The sequence below is a fragment of the Oncorhynchus tshawytscha genome, linkage group LG01, assembly GCF_018296145.1.
Source record: "Oncorhynchus tshawytscha isolate Ot180627B linkage group LG01, Otsh_v2.0, whole genome shotgun sequence".
NCBI classification, from domain to species: domain Eukaryota; kingdom Metazoa; phylum Chordata; class Actinopteri; order Salmoniformes; family Salmonidae; genus Oncorhynchus; species Oncorhynchus tshawytscha.
Window position 1 is genome coordinate 57,790,501 of NC_056429.1, and position 23,611 is coordinate 57,814,111.

Sequence of the window (23,611 nt, forward strand, 5' to 3'; positions counted from 1 at the left end):
GCACACCCCCAGAAATGTTCAAACTCAGAGCCTTTCATGTTTGTGCAACTACAAATCACAGAGCATGCAACAAATTGTTAAATTGTCCAATAATCATGAAGCAACAAGCAAAGAATCTCAAAGCACTTGAAACTTGAAAGTAATTCACCAAGACAGGGTTCTTTAAGCAGTGTTCACATTGGCAGTTTGAAGTGAATCAAAATCCAATTTGAATTGGTTATTTTTCCTGCATTCTGAACAGCCAAAAACCACATGTAATCTGATATTTCAAGCCACATTTCAAACCACCTTCACAAGTGGTTTGAAGTCTGATACAAATCTGATTCTTGGCCATGTGCCTGGGTGGTAGGTAGCCTAGTGGTTAGAGCATTGGACTAGTAACCGAAAGGTTGCAAACTAATCCCCAATTTATTTATTTTATTTTTAATTTGTTGTTCTGCTCCTGAACAAGGCAGTTAACCCACTGTTCCTAGGCAGTCATTGAAAATAGGATTTTTTTTCTTAACTGACATGCCAAGTTAAAAAATAAAATAAAAATGTAACTTGTCTGAATGGTCAAATCTGATTTATTTGCCCTCAAGAGACTAATGACAAAAGAAGAAATGTCCTCGCACTGTCAACTGCGTTTATTTTCAGCAAACTTAACGTGTAAATATTTATATGAACATAACAAGATTCAACAACTGAGACAAACTGAACAAGTTCCACAGACTTCTGACAAACAGAAATGGAATAGTGTGTCTCTGAACAAAGAGGGGGTCAAAATCAAAAGTCAGTCAGTATCTGGTGTGGCCACCAGCTGCAATAAGTACCGCAGTGCATCTCCTCCTCATGGACAGCAACAGATTTGCAAGTTCTTGCTGTGAGATGTTACCCCACTCTTCCACCAAGGCACTTGCAAGTTCCCGGACATTTCTGGGGGGGATTGGTCCTAGCCCTCACCCTCCGATCCAACAGGTCCCAGATGTGCTCAATGGAATTGAGATCCGGGCTTTTCGCTGGCCATGGCAGAACACTGACATTCCTGTCTTGCAGGAAATCACACACAGAACAAGCAGTATGGCTGGTGGCATTGTCATGCTGGAGGGTCATGTCAGGGTGGGCCTGCAGGAAGGGTAGCAGATAAGGGAGGAGGAGGTCTTCCCTGTAACCCAGATTGTTGAGACTGCTTTCAATGACAACAAGCTCAGTACGCTGATGCTGTGATACACTGCCCCAGACCATGACGGCCCCTCCACCTCGATCCCGCTTCAGAGTACAGGCCTCTGTGTAACGCTCATTCCTTCGACGATAACGCGAATCCAACAATCAACCCTGGTGAGACAAAACAGCGACTCCTCAGTGAAGAGCACTTCCTGTCTGGTCCAGCGACTGTGGGCATGTGCCCATAGGCGATGTTGTTGCCAGTGATGTCTGGTGAGGACCTGCCTTACAACAGGCCTACAAGCCCTCAGTTCAGCCTAGTGCGGACAGTCTGAGCACTGAGGGTGGGATTGTGCGTTCCTGATGTAACTCGGACAGTTGTTGTTGCCATCCTGCACCTGTCCTGCAGGTGTGATGTTCGGATGTACCGATCCTGTGTTGGGGATGTTACACTGCGAGGACGATCAGCTGTCTATCCTGTCTCCCTGTAGCGCTGTCTTAGGCGTCTCACAGTACGGACATTGCAATTTATTGCCCTGGTCACATCTGCAGTCCTCATGCCTCCTTGCAGCATGCCTAAGGCACGTTCACGCAGATGCCCAGGGTCCCTGGGCATCTTTCTTTTGGTGTTTTTCAGAGTCAGTAGAAAGGCCTCTTTAATGTCCAAAGTTCTCATAACTGTGACCTTAATTGCCTACCATCTGTAAGCTGTTAGTGTCTTAACGACCATTCCACAGGTGCATGTCCATTAAATGTTTATGGTTCATTGACCAAGCATGGGAAACAGTGTTTAAACCCTTTACAATGAAGATCTGTGAAGTTATTTGGATTTTTACAAATTATCTTTGAAGGACAGGGTTCTGAAAAGGGGGCATTTCTTTTTTTTCTGAGTTTGATATGTTAGGTTCCGTATGATAACATAAAACAGATGTTCCTTAAATGAATAATCCACTCCAAACTACACATTCCTATTATTAACAGTGTTAAAATGTGTTAAACAACACTATGTGAAAACAATATTTTTTTGTGAACAAATGTTTCATTTTGCCAAAATAACATGGTAAAAACATGTGAAAATCGTTTTGGAACTCTGTTGCAGCTGAAGTCTACTAGCTGGCTGGCTAAATAGGTACAGTTGAAGTCGGAAGTTTACATACACTTAGGTTGGAGTCAATTAAACTTGTTTTTCAACCACTCCACAAATTTCTTGTTAACAAACTATAGTTTTGGCAAGTCGGTCAGTACATCTACTTGGTGTTTGAAAAGTAATTTTTGCAACAATTGTTTACAGACAGATCGTTTCAATTAAAATTCACTGTATCACAAATCCATTGGGTCAGAAGTTTACATACACTAAGGTGACTGTGCCTTTAAACAGATTGGAAAATTCCTGAAAATGATGTCATGGCTTTAGAAGCTTCTGATAGGCTAATTGACATCATTTGAGTAAATTGGAGGTGTAATGTGGATGTATTTCAAGGCATACCTTCAAACCTAGTGTATTTGCTTGACATCATGGGAAAATCTAAAGAAATTCAGCCAAGACCTCAGAGTTTTTTTTTTGTAGACCTCCACAAGTCTGGTTCATCCTTGGGAGCAATTTCCAAACGCCTGAAGGTACCACGTTCATCTGTACAACCAATAGTATGCAAGTAGAAACACCATGGGACCACAGCCGTCATAACGCTCAGGAAGGAGACGCGTTTTGTCTCCTCGAGATGAACGTACTTTGGTGCGAAAAGTGCAAAATAATTCCAGAACAACAGCAAAGGACCTTGTGAAGATGCTGGAGGAAACAAGCACAAAAGTATCTATATCCACAGTAAAATGAGTCCTATATGGACATAACCCGAAAGGCAGCTCAGCAAGGAAGAAGCCACTGCTCCAAAACTGCCGTAAAAAAGCCAGACTACGGTTTGCAACTGCACATGAGACTGAAGACAGTACTTTTTGGAGAAATGTCCTCTGGTCTGATGGAACAAAATTAGAACTGTTTGGCCATAATGACCATCTTTATGTCTGGAGGAAAAAGGGGGAGGCTTGCAAGCCGAAGAACACCATCCCAACCATGAATCACGGGGGTGGCAGCATCATGTGCATGCATCACTGCAGTGAAGTGCTAAATACGGCTGCTAGAATAAAAAAAAAATGCTGCCACTGTTTTCAACTCTCTAGAGACAGCAGGAGCAGTAGAGATACTCTCAATGATCGGCTATGAAAAGCCAACTGACATTTACTCCTGAGGTGCTGACCTGTTGCACCCTTGACAACTACTGTGATTATTATTATTTGACCATGCTGGTCATTTATGAACACTTGAATATCTTGGCCAGGTTCTGTTATAATCTCCACCCTGCACAGCCAGAAGAGGACTGGCCACCCCTCATAGCCTGGTTCCTAGGTTGACCTTGCTAGGGAGTTTTTCCTAGCCACCGTGCTTCTACACCTGCATTGCTTGCTGTTTGGGGTTTTAGGCTGGGTTTCTGTACAGCACTGAGATATCAGCTGATGTAAGAAGGGCTATATAAATACATTTGATTTGATGTGGGGGTGCATTGCTGCAGGAGGGACTGGTGCACTTCACAAAATACGAAACATCTCAAGACATCAGTCAGGAAGTTAAAGCTTGGTCGCAAATGGGTCTTCCAAATGGACAATGACCCCAAGCATACTTCCAAAGTTATGGCAAAATGGCTTAAGGACAACAAAGTCAAGGTATTGGAGTGGCCATCACAAAGCCCTGACCTGAATTCCATCGAAAATTTGTGGGCACAACTGAAAATGCGTGTGCGAGCAAGGAGGCCCAAAAACCTGTCTTAGTTACACCAGCTCTGTCAGGAGGAATGGGCCAAAATTCACCCAACTTATTATGGGAAGCTTGTGGAAGGCTACCTGAGAAGTTTGACCCGAGTTAAGCAATTTAAAGGCAATGCTACCAAATACTAATTTAGTGTAACTTCTGACCCACTGGGATTGTGATGAAAGAAATACAAGTTTAAATAAATAATTCTCTACTTTTATTCTGATATTTCTAATTCTTAAAATAAAATGGTCATTCTAACTATGACTAAATGTCAGGAATAGTGAAAAACTGAGTAACTTTTTATGGCTGTAGGGGCAGTATTGAGTAGCTTGGATGAAAGGTGCCCATATCAAATGGCCTGCTCCTCAGTCATAGTTGCTAATATTTGCATATTAATATTGGATAGAAAACAATCTGAAGTTTCTATTATGTCTGAGTATAACATAACTCATATAGCAGGCAAAAACCTGAGAAATTCCACTTCCTGTTTTTTCTTCTTCTGGAGGTGGCAGGTTTTCAACCAAAGTCTCATTGAAATTACAGCGAGATATGAGTTTTCACTTCCTACGCCTTCCACTAGATGTCAGCAGTCAATAGAACTTTGTCTGATGACTGATGTGAAGGGGGGTTGATTGATACAGGAAATAGTCACCACAGCCATGAGTGGACAATGCTTTCACCAGGTGTGTTCACAGGGGAAGGACTTGTGTTCCACCGCTCATCTGAAGTATTCTAATTCTAATTCTCCGGTTGAAACGTTATTCAAGATATATGTAAACATTCTAAAGATTGATTCAGTACATCGTTTGACATGTTTCTACTGACTGTTACGGAACTTTTGGACATTTCATCACGTTATAGTGGACGCGCTTTGTGACTTTGGAATTGTTTACCAAACGCGCTAACCAAAGTAGCTAATTGGACATAAATAACAGACATTTTCAAACAAATCAAGCATTTATTGTGGACCTGGGATTTCTAGGACTGCATTCTGATGAAGCTCATCAAAGGTAAGGAAACATTTATCATGTATTTTCTGGTTTCTGTTGACTCCAACATGGAGGCTAATTTGGCTACTGTTCTGAGCGCAGTCTCAGATTATTGCATGGGTTGCTTTTTTCGTAAACTTTTTTTGAAATCTGACACAGCGGTTGCATTAAGGAGATATATCTATAATTCCATGTGTATAACTTGTATTGTCATCTACATTTATGATGAGTATTTCTGTTGAAACGATGTGGCTATGCAAAATCACTAGATTTTTTGGAACTAGTGAATCTAACGCGCCAATGTAAACTCAGATTTTTTAAATATAAATATGAACTTTATCAAACAAAACATACATGTATTGTGTAACATGAAGTCCTATGAGTGTCATCTGATGAAGATAATTCAAGGTTAGTGATTAATTTTATCTTTACTTATGCTTTTTGTGAATGCTATATTTTGCTGGAAAATGGCTGTGCTTATTGTGGTTTGGTGGAGACCTAACATAATCGTTTGTAGTGCTTTCACTGAAAAGCCTATTTGAAATCGGACACTTTGGTGGGATTAACAACGAGAATAGCTTTAAAATGATATAAGACACGTGTGTTTTAGGAATATTAATTATGAGATTTCTGTGGTTTGAATTTGGCGCCCTCTATTTCCACTGGTAGTTGTCATATCGATCCCGATATCGGGATTGCAGCCATAACAGGTAACCCCTTGCCTAGCTAACATTGCCACCTAGCTAGAATTCGTAACATAGTATGTTTTGCAAATTTGTAACATATAATACGAATTGTAATTTGTAATATTTCACATACAATGGTTAATGGACAACCACAAATGAATACATGCCATACTAAATGGAGTGTCTTAGATTTTACACAGAATAATACAAAATGCTCTTCAACCAAGTTGTCAGTTGTTTATAAGCTAGCTAGTTGACTGCTGTGGTGGGCCAAAAATTGTTTTGAAAGTTGGATCATCTTATCCTTTGAGGCTTTAAAAGTGGTTCTTACACTGATTTTAAACATTCAAAGCAACTAGGAAACATTCATGGCAGGCATTGTTGTCACCCTAGCTTGGTACATCACTGAGTGATAGGACGCCCGAGCACCACCAATCAGACTACACCACTGCCCACACACCCGCCGTTACTATGACAACTAGCGTAGTCAGGCCAGCAAATGACTGCAGTCTGGACAAAAAACTAAATTTGGTCACTTGTAACTTGCCGTTTGTACAGTCAGTAGACCATAACGGATTTGAAAAACAAAACTGATTTGAGCATTAAGGCCTGCAGTGTGAACAAACTTTACAACACTATACAGTCACAGTTGTAACTGTTTGCTATACGCAGTGGTTCTCAAACCTTTCATTGGGGACCTCCAGACCTCCAATTTGGTTGTAGGCCTCAACAAGGTCACCTGATTTACCAAGTCAAAGGCTTGATGATTAGTTGGGGGGCAAGCTGAATCAGGTGTGCTACTTCTGGAATAGATCAAATACATGGCTGGGGTTCCCCAAGGAGAGGTTTGAGAACCACTGCGCTATAGGAACCTCAAATACAAATCTGGACTTTGAAAGCAATTCCACTGCTTTTTCACACTTCCCCTTTAATTAGGGACTGATATAAACCTGAGGCACCAGGTGACTATAATTAGTTAAGAGGTAGAAAAGAAAACCAGCAGCAGAGATGGAAGAGGAAGCGAGACATCCCACTCCCTAGTTTTGTGGTTCATATACAGTCCATGAACTAAGTGGACCAGACCTAGCTGCTAATGCATGTGTGCCTATGGGAGAGTCGCCATGTTAAACAGACCGGAACTGACATTATTTTCAATGTTAAACGGCCTGAATGGGACATCTTCCTTTATACACCATATTTTCGAGCAGGACTCCGGACCTATTAGTGTGAGATTGTTCCCATACCATTATTAGAGAATCAGAAAAATACTACCCTCTGCCTACTTAGCTTATTCAAGCCTATCTCAATACAACAGTGCCCCTTTAAGACAAAAAAAAAGCTCTGACGTCAAAGATGTCTAGAAATGTACACGTTTTGTGCTCTTAATCACTCCCTTATCGTTGACTTCAAATGATCTATGAATTTGGCTAATAACTAACTAGCAAAGGATAAACAAAATGTGCACAAGTGGCTACATGCAGCTTTCGCTTTGATCTCAAAACAAGGCATCTACTCAAGACCGCTCATGCAGTAAACACAGTCCAGTTCAAAGTAAATGACACAGATCCATATATGGCAATGGTCTATTTGCATAAAGGCCTAATGCAGCTCTGCTGCACTGGTCTGTGTAGAGTACGGGCTGAGTAGTGCGTGTCAATGCAATAGAATCCTACTCCGATGCGTTCAGCCTACAAAAAGATCTCTTGCATAGTTTGTTTTGTTTCGGTATGTTGCATTGAAAGTGGCTAATATTGTGTTGATTTGATCACAATTGCCACAGTAAAGGGAGATGTTGATAGTCCTAACAGGGAAAACACTAGAACAGTGGTCGCCAACCTTCAAGATTACTGAGTCAAAATGCAAGCCAAGATCTACCGCTCAGATTATTATTTGTATTTTATTTTAATTTTATACATTTTAGTAATTTAGCTGTTGCTCTTATCCTGAGTGACTTACAGTTAGTGCATTCATCTTAACAAGCATAGAAAGTAAATGTTTCCTAAATAATGTAGCTATCAGTAGAGTCAGAGCTAGAAGGGGGGTGAAGTGCAGGTGTTATATTTTATTTTTCATGTATTTTTTGTTGGGGGGGGGGTTGAGGTGAGGAGGATTATTTAAGATATGACTCTAAAAATTAAGCCTATGCAATACATTAACACCACATATGAGCTTTGCTTCAATTGCCCTGCTAATGCACTGTTGTCGGCCTTTAAAAATATATATACATTTCAAAATTTGAGACAGGCGATATGATCACACCGGTAATAGACTTGTAACATTACTTGTGGAGCACAGCTGAGTGATTATGCATTTAAAATGCTTTTTATTTTACTGGGCTGATGGTGCCTGCATCTGATGGTCAGTATCAGCTGACCGAGAGAGCAGCAGACTGAGGGTCTGCCTCTCAACATCCCTCCGTTCTCCCTTTCCTCCACCGACACTGACCAAAAAGGGACATCTTCCAGATGGACAGCAAAACTCGAGTCGCACCGCATTATTTCTCCTTCATGCACAAATTCATGTTGTTACTCCTATTAACAGAGAAAGTGAAATATAACATTAAAAAAGACCCACGCTACTAACGCAAGCCTATAGATACTTTCCTACTAATTCATTACTTCTGCAGTGCTTGTTGTAGTGCTGAGTGGAAATAGGCACGCACATTTTATGGCTTATAAAAGTTGACAGTGCTGAGTAAGAACTTAAACAAACTCGTTGAGTCCCTCTCTAGTAATGGTTTTAAAAACTTTTTCAAATCTCACAGTATCAACTTTTCTGTAGCTTTCTTTTATGCCTGCTATGTTACTGCAGACACATTTATCTGAGCCATCCGTTTGGCCAGCGGCAGGCGTATAGTGCACTTGATTTGCTCTCTGGGCCCACTGGGAAGACGGAGTTTGTACCTTCAGACACATGAAATGGCTCAAAATAGAAACAGTTCGCCTACCCGACGTGCAGGTCAGCTGAATCGTGCGCCAACAGCCCAAGAACACCACCAAACAAATAGGAACAAGGCTTTATCGTTGGGTTTATTACAGAAATGTTTGCCAACTAGGAAACCCTTGGAGATCAACCAGTCCAGGTTGATGATCACTGCTGTGGAAACTTGAGTGAAGTTCAATCTCGTGCTTCACTCTGTGGACTTTTTCTGAGCAGCAGTCCTGGGGGAGATGAGTGGCAGCTTAGAGGGAACATTGGACAAGAGTCAAGACGGTCCTTGCAAAACTGAATTAAAGTAACCTTCAGTAAAATCTCAATGGCTTCTAAAACCAGTGTAAGAGAGATCACAAACGAAAACCAATTAATACAAATATATTATAATGGTACAAGGACAGTTTAGCAGGATTATTTTTTACATGAATATGACATTGAATAGCCTAAAATCAGCCTGCTTTCTGAAATCATTTAAGGCTATAAAAGCCTGCATATACAGGCATTGGTACGTTGACTAATTTCTTGAAATGGCAGAACTTCAAACTAGAAAGTATCACGTTTCTGACAAGCCAAATTCCAAACAAAATAGAACGTCCACCCTTGTATGATGGGTGGGGAGGAAAAGGAGGTTTAATTTTAAGTATCCTGAAATATTCCAACTCATACAAAAATGTAAGCGTGCAAATGATTAAGTCATTCATCAAATAGTATGAATGGGTTTAATTGATGAATAGCCTAGGTCTGAGGCATTCACCAAAAACGTGGATGCTGCCAACCTTGCTCTTTCAAGTTTCTAACGCTTGGCTCTTCTAACAATGCTCCTTATAGTGATGACAACCCCATCAAATGGGCAGGCTTTTAACCCTGCAAGTAGATGGACCCAATATGTAAAGAAAACTCCCCACCTGACTGCATTGATTGGGGCATGTGTAATCAGGCTTGAAAACGGGGTAGAATTGGCTGGCGGGGGGGGGGAACACTAATCTGTGGGATATTTTTGCTGGCAGGGTGCATACTGATCGGGACACCTATTCACAGAGACAGCTGGTTAAACCCACAGCCTCTGCAAAAGGTGGCAGAGTGGTGCAGTTACTATAAATCGAAAGAACAATGACACCACAGTAACAGTTTAGAGCCATTTGCTGGGGCGAGGAGCATCGTCACTCTTGGTAACCTGCCTACAGTGGTTCCTACTTTAAAAGTTGCAGCGTACTGCGGCGCAGCTTGCACAGTGCAGCAGAATTCTATGGCACGTTATTTAAGTGTGAACCACTGGTACCAGTAATGCTAGTTTGACCACCAGAGGGCATCTTTAACTTCTTAAGCTTCCCCCCTACTTTTTCTGAAATTCTGTTAAAAATCGCGCAACATTTTGGCGTCCTGCTACTCAGGCCAGGAATATAGTATATGCATATGATTAGTATGTGTGGATAGAAAACACTCAGACGTTTCCAAAACTGTTTAAATCACGGCTGTGACTATAACAGAACGTCTGTTTCATCGAAAAGCGCAGGAAAATCTGATCACTGGAGATGGAAAAAAGTATCCATGCGCCACTCCCATGAATTGTTAAAGGTGAACCGTAATATATTTGGCCAAGCTTGCAGTACCTACAGCTACCACAGGATCTATAGAGTCTCCTCATTTGAATCTGAATTGATTCTTGGTAGATCCGCCCAAAGGGAACCGATTCTCTCCGACCACCGACCCGAGGCATTGTCTGCCTTTTTCTCCGGACATTTTTTCCACACGGCAGGCTATCGAATTTACATCGCCTCCTGATGATTTTTATAGCTTATTAACGTGTAGTTATACCTAAAGTTGCATTAGAAAGGTATTTCAAGTGTTTTGTAAAAGTTTATCGTCGAATTTTTAACTTTTAAAAAATGACGTTACGTTATGAAACGCTCTTTTTTCCGTTTTCCACACAGTCTTCATAGATCGATATCTAGGCTATATATGGACCGATTTAATCCAAAAAAGACCCAGTATTGATTATGGGACATCAAGGTGTGCAAAGAAAGAAGATGGTCAAAGGTAATTAATGTTTTATATTTTATTGTGCGGTTTGTGTAGCGCCGACTATGCTAATTCTTTTGTTTACATGCCCTACGGGTCTTTTGGGGTGTTGCATGCTATCAGATAATAGCTTCTCATGCTTTCGCCGAAAAGCATTTTAAAAATCTGAAACGGTGGCTAGATTCACAATGACTGTAGCTTTATTTTAATACCAAACATGTGTATTTTAATGAACGTTTGCGTTTTAACTAATACCATTAGCATATAGCGTCGCGCATGTGCATTTCTAGAGCTCTAGGTGAGACGTCTGCGTCTCAAGTAAGCTCAAGAGGTTAAGAAGCATTTGATAGCCTTCAATAAATGGCTGTACTAGGGAATGCGGACACGCGGGAGACCGGGGTTCAACTCCCCGAAGGGGAGGAAGGAGTAGGCTATCCTTGTAAATAAGAATTTGTTCTTAACTGATTCCATATGAGTTATTTCATAGTTGTGATGTCTTCACTATTATTCTACAATGTAGAAAATAGTTTAAAAAAATAAAGAAATAGAATGAGTAGGTGTCCAAACTTTTGACTGTTTCTTTATTAACATCTAGTAACTCCCCATCCCGGGTCCGGGAGCGTAATCATCGACTGACACTAATTAGCATAACGCAACAGACATAAATATTCCTAGAAAATATTCCTATTCATGAAAATCACAAGTGAAATATATTGAGACACAGCCTTTTGTTAACCACCCTGTCATCTCAGATTTTCAAAATATGCTTTACAGCCAAAGCTAGACAAGCATTTGTTCTTCACGTTTGGCTGAGAAATCGCCCGGAAATTGCAGTCACGAAAACGCTGAAAAATATTCCAAATTAGCTCCATAATATCGACAGAAACATGGCAAACGTTGTTTATAATCAATCCTCAAGGTGTTTTTCAAATATCTATTTGATAATATATCCACCGGGACAATTGGTTTTTCAGTAGGACCGATTGGAATAATGGCTACCTCTGTATTTTACGCGAGAATCACTCTGAGAGCCATCAGGTGACCACTTGCGCAATGTAGCCGCTTACGGGTATTCTTCAACATAAATGCGTGAAACTATGTCAAAATGCTGTAGACACCTTGGGGAATACGGAGAAAAAGTGATTTGGTTGATAGCCCATTCACTGCACAATAGGGACGCATTGGAACGCAGAGCTTTCAAAGCATGAGTCACTTCCGGATTGGATTTCTCTCAGGCTTTTGCCTGCAATATCAGTTCTGTTATACTCAGACAATATTTGTAAATTTTTGGAAACTTTAGTGTTTTCTATCCTAAGCTGTCATTTATATGCATATTCTAGCATCTTGTCCTGACAAAATATCCCATTTACTACGGGAACGTTATTTTTCCAAAAATGAAAATACTGCCCCCTAGTCACAAAAGGTTAAATCTGATTAATATTAAGATGTTTCGATTCCAAGAAAAACCCTCTGGGTTTCTGTTAGGATGGAACTGAAAATATGGCTCTGTACAACGTGACGGTCGAGAGTACATTACTGGGCTATTTAGCTAAAAAATCCCCATGTCCTGCAGGCAAGTGGGACACCGGGGTTCAATTCCCCGACGGCGAGGAAGGAGTAGGCTGTCCTTGTAAATAAGAATTTGTTCTTAACTGACTTGCCTAGTTAAATAAAAAAGGTTACACTAAGAGCATAACATTTCTATACTAGAGGTCGACCGATTACGATATTTCAACGCCGATACCGATTATGGGAGGACCAAAAAACCAGATGCCGATTATTATTTATTTTTTATAATAATGATTTGTAATAATGACAATTACAACAATACTGAATGAACACTTTTCCTTTACCTTAATATAATACATCAATACAATCAATTTAGCATCAAATAAATAATGAAACCTGTTCAATTTGGTTTAAATAATGCAAAAACAAAGTGTTGGAGAAGTAAAAGTGCAATATGTGCCATGTAAAAAAGCTAACGTTTAAGTTCCTTGCTCAGAACATATGAAAGCTGGTGGTTCCTTTTTACATGAGTCTTCAATATTCCCAAGTAAGACGTTTTAGGTTGTAGTTTTTATAGGAATTATAGGACTCTCTCTCTCTATACGATTTGTATTTCATATACCTTTGACTATTGGATGTTCTTATAGGCACTTTAGTATTGCCAGTGTAACAGTATAGCTTCCGTCCCTCTCCTCGCCCCTACCTGGGCTCGAACCAGGAAAACATAAACAACAGCCACCCTCGAAACATCGTTACCCATCGCTTCACAAAAGCTGCGGCCCTTGCAGAGCAAGGGGAACAACTACTCCAAGTCTCAGAGCGAGTGAGGTTTGAAATGCTATTAGCGCTCACCCCGCTAACCATTTCACACCAGCCTAATCTCGGGAATTGATAGGCTTGAAGTCATAAACAGCACAGTGAAGAGCTGCTGGCAAACACACAAAAGTGCTGTTTGAATGAATGCTTACGAGCCTGCTGCTGCCTACCATCGCTCAGTTAGACTGCTCTATCAAATCATAGACTTAATTATAACACAACACACAGAAATACGAGCCTTTGGTCATTGATATGGTTGAATCCGGAAATTATCATTTTGAAAACAAAACGTTTATTCTCAGTGAAATATTCTGTATTTTATCTAACGGTGCTGTTACATTGAACAACATTCAATGTTATATCATAATTATGTACAATTCTGGCAAATTACGGTCTTTGTTAGGAATAAATGGACTTCACACAGTTCGCAACAAGCCAGGAGGTCCAAACTGCTGCATATCCCCTGACTGCTTGCACGGCACGCAAGAGAAGTGACACAATTTCCCTAATTATAAGAAATTCACGTTAGCAGGCATTATTAACTAAATATAATATATATTTAAAAATATATACTTGTGTACTGATTTTAAAGAAAGGCATTGTTTATGGTTAGGTGCAGCGACAGTGCTAAATCATCACCCGTTTGGCGAAGTAGGCTGTGATTCGATGAGAAATTAACAGGCACCGCATCGATTATATGCAACACAGGGCACGCTAGATAAACTAATATCAACCATGTGTAGTTAACTAGTGATTATGTTAAGATTAAAAAACAATCATAAGATAAGATACGTTTAATGCTAGCTAGCAACTTACCTTGGCTTCTTGCTTCCCTTGCGTAACAGGGTCCTCGTGGAGTGCAAGGCAGGTGGTTAGAGCGTTGGACTAGTAACAGGAAGGTTGCAAAAACAAATCACCGAGCTGACAAGGTAAAAATCTGTTGTTCTGCCCCTGAAAAAGGCAGTTAAACCACCGTTCCTAGGCCGTCGTTGAAAATAAGAATGTGTTAACTGACTTGCCTAGTTAAATAAAAGGTGTAAAAAAAAATTAAAAAAATAATTCGGCCATATCGGTGCCCCAAAAAAATACCGATTTCTGGGTATGAAAATTTTATTTATTTATTTAATCGACCCGAATTTTAAAAAATCGGCCATTCCAATTAAATCGGTCAACCTCTATTCTATACCCTAATTTTCTAATTCTAGTCTAACCATTAACCAAACGGAGATTCAGTGAAAATAAAAATCGCATTGATTTATCAAGAACAGTTCCCATGCTTGTCTCAGAGCAGTGCGAAACGGTGCTAAAATAGTTGTAGGCTATCGCTTTAAATCCTATTGCTTATACCTTCAATATAGTCTAAGTAAGACCGACACTACTTTTAACAGCACATTACTCAACACTATTGAGACACATGTTGCCTACGGTAGGCCTAGAGTATGTTGAAAAATATGACGTGACTCTGCCAATAATTACATAGAAGATATTTCTGTAATTCAGTGATATTTATTCCCATAGTAATTCGTTATGGATCCATAACTCAATAAACATCGACATTTTGAAAGTATTTTTATCATTGTTTTATTAACAAAAGCATAAGGATGCCATTATTAGTTACATGGTTTTAGTTTGAACGTGCAGACTGGCACTAACACAGGGAACGTTTCCTGAGTCAGCGCCATTATTAGTGTAATGCCCTTTAAAGTGCTGCCAGTGTGGAGGTCCTAACCCCTCCCTTCCCTATGGGCTAGGTCAGTCTTCTGTGCGCGGCTCTGCGGCCCATCCCGTGCCCCCTGCCTCCGTGCCTTGAACGTTGCACGCGTTCAGTGGATACAGCTGGAGAATTGCAAGGCAGTCCCATTGTGCGCCACTCGGGAGCCATGAACAAAATATATTGTCCTGCTAATAACAGGGTTAATAATATACAACAGCCTTTTATATAATTCCAAATCAATAATAAAAAAGGCCATTGTTGAACATGAAGTGAGACATTGTTACTAATTTGTAAATAAAGCCAGTTTGTTATTTAGAATTATTTATTTCTGTTTTTAGAGGGAGAAAAACCTAGTCATCTCATGGGTCTCCCAGTTGAGGCCGGCATGGGTATTGAACCAGCATCTGCAGCAACACAGTATGCTATGCAGCGTCTTAGACCGCTACGCCACTTAGGTGCTGTAAAACGTGACTGGTCGGGAGTGGCCTACAGTAAAACCAAAATAATGCTTACAAAATAAAATAAATATCTTAGTTTAACAACAGTTTTAGTAAGTAATACTGAAGTTGTGCACAATTATCAGTTTATATTTAGGTTTATGTCACCCATTCATTGTCAGTTAAAGACACAGTAGGACCCAAAAGCATAATCAGTGTCCTAACTCCCCCTTGCGCTGGTCTGGAGCAATGAAGTGGTGACGCAGGGTACCGTCCTAAACCACAAATTACCTCTAGGTCCTGCGGTGTAAGCTTGCAACTTTTAAAGGAGGAACCACTGAAAATGCTTGGAAGGGATCATTTGACCAAACAGGGCGAAGACCTCAAAACCCCCTCTAACCGGCTGAAGACATGGCATTCAATACGGCCTTGTCATATACCACTTCTATCGAGAGATCTGTGTCCGAGCCAGAGTGTACAGCATCCAGTTGAAGCTATCAACTGCCTTTTCTATCAGGAGTGCAAAAGAAGTCCATGTGGAGTGAGAATGGAGAGTGATCTGTTCCAAAACTTCTCACATTGCTGTGAGTGGTTGACAAGACATAATAATTTTGGTGGGGTTCAGGTGAGACGTTGAAATTGAGGTATTGTCATGGGCCATCCACTTTGAAGCCATCTGAAGAAGAAAAACGAAGAAATGCCAGAAGATTGAGTGCTGGGAAAGGGAGGGGGTTGGTCAACTGTGCACGTAATTGATTATTACTACGTGTACTTCCGGCGCCGACAGAGATGGCCGCCTCACTTCGCGTTCCTAGGAAACTGCAGTTTTTTGTTTTTTTACGTGTTATTTCTTACATTGGTACCCCAGGTCATCTTAGGTTTCATTACATACAGTCGAGAAGAAATACTGAACATAAGAGCAGCGTCAACTCACCATCAGTACGACCAAGAATATGACTTTCGCGAAGCGGATCCTGTGTTCTGCCTTTCACCCAGGACAACGGAATGGATCCCAGCCGGCGACCCCAAAAAACGACTTTGAAAAAGGGGAAAACGAAGCGGTCTTCTGGTCAGACTCCGGAGACGGGCACATCGTGCACCACTCCCTAGCATTCTCCTCGCCAATGTCCAGTCTCTTGACAACAAGGTTGATGAAATCCGAGCAAGGGTAGCATTCCAGAGGGACATCAGAGACTAACGTTCTTTGCTTCACGGAAACATGGCTCACTCCACGCATCGCGCCGACAGAAACAAAACATCTTTCTGGTAAGAAGAGGGGCGGGGGCGTATGCTTTATGGCTAACGTGACGTGGTGTGGCCACAACAACATACAGGAACTCAAGTCCTTCTGTTCACCTGATTTAGAATTCCTCACAATCAAATGTAGACCGCATTATCTACTAAGGGAATTCTCTTCGATTATAATCACAGCTGTATATATTCCCCCCCAAGCAGACACATCGATGGCTCTGAACGAACTTTATTTGACTCTTTGCAAACTGGAATCCATATATCCGGAGGCTGCATTCATTGTAGCTGGGGATTTTAACAAGGCTAATCTGAAAACAAGACACCCTAAATTTTATCAGCATATCGATTGCGCAACCAGGGCTGGAAAAACCTTGGATCATTGCTATTCCAACTTTCGCGACGCATATAAGGCCCTGCCCCGCCCTCCTTTCGGAAAAGCTGACCACGACTCCATTTTGTTGATCCCTGCCTACAGACAGAAACTAAAACAAGAAGCTCCCGCGCTGAGGTCTGTTCAACGCTGGTCCGACCAATCTGATTCCACACTCCAAGACTGCTTCCATCACGTGGACTGGGATATGTTCCGTATTGCGTCAGACAACAACATTGACGAATACGCTGATTCGGTGTGCGAGTTCATTAGAACGTGCGTTGAAGATGTCGTTCCCATAGCAACGATTAAAACATTCCCAAACCAGAAACCGTGGATTGATGGCAGCATTCGCGTGAAACTGAAAACGCAAACCACTGCTTTCAATCAGGGCAAGGTGACCGGAAACATGACCGAATACAAACAGTAACTATTCCCTCCGCAAGGCAATCAAACAAGCTAAGCGTCAGTATAGAGACAAAGTAGAATCTCAATTCAACGGCTCAGACACAAGAGGTATGTGGCAGGGTCTACAGTCAATCACGGATTACAAAAAGAAAACCAGCACTGTCACGGACCAGGATGTCTTGCTCCCAGGCAGACTAAATAACTTTTTTGCCCGCTTTGAGGACAATACAGTGCCACTGACACGGCCCGCAACTAAAACATGCGGACTCTCCTTCACTACAGCCGACGTGAGGAAAACATTTAAACGTGTCAACCCTCGCAAGGCTGCAGGCCCAGACGGTATCCCCAGCCGCGCCCTCAGAGCATGTGCAGACCAGCTGGCTGGTGTGTTTACGGACATATTCAATCAATCCCTATCCCAGTCTGTTGTTCCCACATGCTTCAAGAGGGCCACCATTGTTCCTGTTCCCAAGAAAGCTAAGGTAACTGAGCTAAACGACTACCGCCCCGTAGCACTCACTTCCGTCATCATGAAGTGCTTTGAGAGACTAGTCAAGGACCATATCACCTCCACCCTACCTGACACCCTAGACCCACTCCAATTTGCTTACCGCCCAAATAGGTCCACAGACGATGCAATATCAACCACACTGCCCTAACCCATCTGGACAAGAGGAATACCTATGTGAGAATGCTGTTCATCGACTACAGCTCGGCATTCAACACCATAGTACCCTCCAAGCTCGTCATCAAGCTCGAGACCCTGGGTCTCGACCCCGCCCTGTGCAACTGGGTACTGGACTTCCTAACGGGCCGCCCCCCAGGTGGTGAGGGTAGGCAACAACATCTCCACCCCGCTGATCTTCAACACTGGGGCCCCACAAGGGTGCGTTCTGAGCCCTCTCCTGTACTCCCTGTTCACCCACGACTGCGTGGCCACGCACGCCTCCAACTCAATCATCAAGTTTGCGGACGACACAACAGTGGTAGGCTTGATTACCAACAACGACGAGACGGCCTACAGGGAGGAGGTGAGGGCCCTCGGAGTGTGGTGTCAGGAAAATAACCTCACACTCAACGTCAACAAAACTAAGGAGATGATTGTGGACTTCAGGAAACAGCAGAGGGAACACCCCCCTATCCACGTCGATGGAACAGTAGTGGAGAGGGTAGTAAGTTAAGTTCCTCGGCGTACACATCAGACAAACTGAATTGGTCCACCCACACAGACAGCATTGTGAAGAAGGCGCAGCAGCGCCTCTTCAACCTCCGGAGGATGAAGAAATTCGGCTTATCACCAAAAGCACTCAAACTTCTACAGATGCACAATCGAGAGCATCCTGTCGGGCTGTATCACCGCCTGGTACGGCAACTGCTCCGCCCACAACCGTAAGGCTCTCCAGAGGGTAGTGAGGTCTGCACAACGCATCACCGGGGGCAAACTACCTGCCCTCCAGGACACCTACACCACCCGATGTCACAGGAAGGCCATAAAGATCATCAAGGACAACAACCACCCGAGCCACTGCCTGTTCACCCCGCTATCATCCAGAAGGCGAGGTCAGTACAGGTGCATCAAAGCTGGGACCGAGAGACTGAAAAACAGCTTCTATCTCAAGGCCATCAGACTGTTAAACAGCCACCACTAACATTGAGTGGCTGCTGCCAACACACTGTCTCAACTCCAGCCACTTTAATAATGGGAAATGATGTAAATATATCACTAGCCACTTTAAACAATGCTACCTAATATAATGTTTACATACCCTACGTTATTCATCTCATATGTATACGTATATACTGTACTATATATCATCTACTGCATCCTTATGTAATACATGTATCACTAGCCACTTTAACTATGCCACTTTGTTTACATACTCATCTCATATGTATATACTGCACTCAATACCATCTACTGTATTTTGCCATTGCCGCTCTGTACCATCACTCATTCACATATCTTTATGTACATATTCTTTATCCCCTTACACTTCTGTCTATAAGGTAGTAGTTTTGGAATTGTTAGCTAGATTACTTGTTGGTTATTACTGCATTGTCGGAACTAGAAGCACAAGAATTTCGCTACACTCGCACTAACATCTGCTAACCATGTGTATGTGACAAATAAAATTTGATTTGATTGGATTTATAATAAATCAGGTTGATTGAGGTCTATACACTGCTACTGATCTGTAATTATAACCCTGATGAGAAAGTTTGTTAATTATAAGGTGAATATATTGTATGTTAATATAAAATGTACATTCTTCCAGTGCTGATTTGTGTTAAGTTGAGGGTTTTACATTTTGAGTGATAGAACCAATGTGAATCACTGAGGAATGTCATTCTAACACAGATCGTAAACATTTCCTAGCGAGCCAGCCAGCTATCGTTAGCTAGCGAGCCAGCCTTCCCCACCATTGTCATCAGAAGACACTAATGTCTGGATCAATGAAAATGTCAACTAAATCAGGGGTTTCCTCATTGGCTGATTAATTTTCAGAGTCAGTGAGAGTAAGCATGGCACGACATCCTCTAGAAACTACTCCAACGTTTTTCCCACTGAGCTTTGTCGATAGCGCTATTAACTTCAGGGCAGCAGTGTTGAGAGCAGTAGCAAACCGTTCAGTTCTTCATGATATCTTTAAAAAAAGCTGCGGAAGACCGGATTATCCACACATACTTAGCAGCTCATGTTATAGACAGAAGCATGCTACATGGCAGACCAATCTTAACTCATCTTTCGACATCTCCAGCCCATCCATCATCTCAGCCAATCATGGCTGGCAGGAAGGTTCCTGTATTTTTCTGTGGGTAAACCAACTAGGCTCGTTATTTACCTATTTTATTCGTATTAACAGATGGCATACAAGTTTGTTAACCTCTGTGATATGTGGGACACTAGGGTACCACCTGGCCAAAAGCCAGGGGAAATGCAGAGCACCAAATTCAAATAATTTACTATAAAATCTAACTTTTATTAACTTCTTGGTGACAGGGGGCAGTATTTTCACATCCGGATGTAATGCATGCCCAAATTCAAATGCCTGAAGATAAAGATATGCGTATTTTTAGTAGATTTTGATTTTAAAACTCTGAAGTTTCTAAAACAGTTTTAATCATGTCTGAGTATAACAGAACTTATTTAGCAGGCGAAAACCAAGGACAAACCAGTCTGAATTTTTTAAGTCACTCATTTCAATAAGTTTTCATTGGGAATCCAGATTTCTAAGGGACCTTCTTGCAGTTCCTATCTCTTCCACTGGATGTCAACAGTCTTTAGAAATTGGTTGAGGTTATTCCTTTGTGTAATGAAGAAGTACGGCCATCCAGAACGAGGTTAACTTGAAGTGTACTGTTAGAGGTGCATGACCAGAAAGCATGCTTCAGTTTGTCTTCCTGCAATGAAAACAGATCATCCAGTCTTCAATTTTATAGATTATTTACTTTTAAAAATACCTAAAGTTGTATTACAAAAGTAGTTTGAAATGTTTTGGCAAAGCTTACAGGTAACTTTTGAGATATTTTGTAGTCACGTTGAGCAAGTTGGAACCGGTGTTTTTCTGGATAAAACGTGCCAAATAAAATGGACATTTAGGATATATATATCGACGGAATTAATCAAACAAAAAGGACCATTTGTGATGTTTATGTTTATATTGGAGTGCCAACAAAAGAAGCTCGTCAAAGGTAAGAATGAATTATATTTTTATTTCTGCGTTTTGTGTCGCAGTTTATTTATTTGAATTTGGCACTCTGCATTTGCCCTGTCTTTTGGCCAGGTGGGATACAAGCGTCCCACATATCCCAGAGAGGTTAAATCACACATGCAAGATATTGGGCATGCATTTCATCCGGATGTGAAAATACTGCCCTGTCACTAAGAAGTTAAAGAAGTTACAGGTCTGTGAGCCAGAAATCTTGCTTGGTTGTAGCTGACCAAATACTTATTTTCCACCATCATTTGCAAATAAATTCATTAAAAATCCTACAATGTGATTTTCTGGATTTTTTTTCTAATTTTGTCTGTCATAGTTGAAGTGTACCTATGATGAAAATGACAGGCCTCTAATCTTTTTAAGTGGGAGAACTTGCACAATTGGTGGCTGACTAAATACTTTTTTGCCCCACTGTGTGTGTATGCATGCATGTATGCGTGTGTATGCATGTATGTATCTATATACACTTCCTTAATATATTTTTTTTTGGGGGGGTGGGGGTGTGTTAAATGCTATTCTATGTACATAGTTATTTGCTTCAAAATGTACCACTTGGGTACATTTGTGTGGGACACCTGGGAGACTTCATGCTCAATATCATGTAGCTCGCTCATTCTTGAAGTTATCTGTCTGAAACTTTGCTAAACTATTGTTGCCCTCTTATGTTCTTCAAATTATAACCAGCATCCTATCTGAATGCTTGGCTGTTCTTGGTCATTTGAAAGATGCAACAATGATAAAATAAACTGTTTTGTCCTTGTATTATCTTCTACCAGATCTAGTGTGTTATATTCTCCTACATTCAATTCACAATTCCACAAAATATAGAGCGTTTCCTTTCAAATGATACCAAGAATATGCATATCCTTGCTTCAGGGCCTGAGCTACAAGCAGTTAGATTAGAGTATGTCTTCAGGTGGAAATTGAGAAGGGGGGATACCCCGAAGAAGTTAATTGATTCATTCCCTCTTGTATTGTCATCCTGTATAAATATATATTATTTGTAAACATGTTTTTGACAATGACTGTCTACGACACTGCAAATATTACAACTAATCATCTAGCCGATGCCCAGTTCTAAAATATCCATTAAATGGTTGAAATTGGCACCCAAGATATAGCCTAGCCAACTGCAATTTAGGTGAATTGACTCATGTTAGCAATAGCAATTCCATGGTAACGAAATCACGCTGACTCAGATTTTTCACTTTACAATATGTACCAGACGAACAATTGATTTTAAAAGTTGAACAAACCATAGAAATCTATGCACAATGACTACTTTTAACAATTTCCACAGAAAATTGTATAACACATTTACAGGAACAACTGTGCAGATACAAAGTTTGGTTTCTGTTACCTAACTGAAATGTCCCATTATCAAATTATGACTAGCTTTATCAATTGAACTGAAGCTTGCAAATCTTTTGCCTTGTCTGTACAAAAATACCTGTCTGCATTGTGTTGCTAAATAATACATTTTTGCAGCTCAGCTTTTACTTATATTTTTATGAATCTCTTTGCATAAAAGTGGATAACATGTGGTTTTTGATGTGTTCTTGAATAGTAGCCAAAATTTAATAAGGATTATATGAAAGAGAACAGAGAGAAATCGCATCCCCATGTTATTATTTCAAGGGATAGTTAATGGGGTCACCATCCATCTGTGATATGCCTCCATCTCGCAGGCCTTTTAGCAGTGGTGTATTGGGAAAAGGCTGCCTTTCAGAGATTTATTCTCCACCACAGTGTGAAAATAGGCCTGGCCATCATCCTGCTGTCTCTGATGCCGGCTAAAGGCAGTACACAAACAAAATGCTAGGAACACAAGCATTTCTCTACACCTGAGATAACATCTGCTAAATATGTGTATGTGACCAATATTTTTATTTTATTTGATATTGTAGTCTGAATTCAGCCTTCTGCTCTTGGTGACCATATGCGACCCGTTTCAAGAAACGGGCGTAATTTCGCATGTCACTCCTAGGAGAGGAATTTGAACATTTATTTTTTGATCAAAATGATTTTTTTGTGATTTCTTCAGGAACATGTGAACATGTTCATGTGCCTTAAGAACAAATTCTTATTTTCAATGATGGCCTAGGAACAGTGGGTTAACTGCCTGTTCAGGGGCAGAACGACAGATTTGTACCTTGTCAGCTCGGGGGTTTGAATTTGCAACCTTCCGGTTACTAGTCCAACGTTCTAACCACTAGGCAACCCTGCTGCCCCAATGATTGTGTTAGCTGTGTAGTTGGTGAGCTAGCAAGGGATATGGGCAGGGGCACAGCAACCATTTTTGTTTGCCATAAGAACCTGCAAAATTCTGGAACTATCAACCGGAGCTTGGGTAGTTTTGCTTTACATGGCAGTCAATACGAATAGAACTAATAACCAGAAAACACCTAAAATAGTTGAAAAATGTATGGTTTGGGAAGGAATTAGCTTTTTAATGCTTGAATCATGATAAGCTGTAGCCCATACTATTTACCGAGAAATTAGATCTATATTTTTCGTAGCCGTATATTTACCACCACAAACCGATGTGGCACTAAGATCGCGCTCAACGAGCTGTATAGGTCCATAAGCAAATAAGAAAATGGTCATCCAGAAGCAGCGCTCCTAGTGGCCAGTGATTTTAATACAGGAAAACGGAAATTCGTCTTACCTATTTCTAGCAGCACGTCACCTGTGCAACTAGAGAGACAAAAAAAAAAAACTGTAGATCACATTTACTCCACACAGACAAAGCTCACCCTTGCCCTCCATTTGTCAAATCTAACCATAACGGTATTCCTGCTTACAAGAAA

General features: G+C 41.1%; 1 protein-coding gene across 2 annotated transcripts in view; it reads right to left on the reverse strand.

Moving 5' to 3' along the window:
- Positions 1-23,611, reverse strand: part of LOC112254045 (V-type proton ATPase subunit B, brain isoform) — a 55,611-nt gene that overhangs the window by 24,832 nt on the left and 7,168 nt on the right. Inside the window, exon 2 of one of the 2 annotated variants that reach the window (XM_024426268.1) lies at positions 13,716-13,784. The exons of the other annotated variant lie outside the window; for it this stretch is intronic. Within the exon in view, the coding sequence (XP_024282036.1) occupies positions 13,716-13,784 (69 nt within the window). The remainder of the gene's footprint in view (positions 1-13,715; positions 13,785-23,611) is intronic. 2 annotated transcript variants of the gene reach the window in all.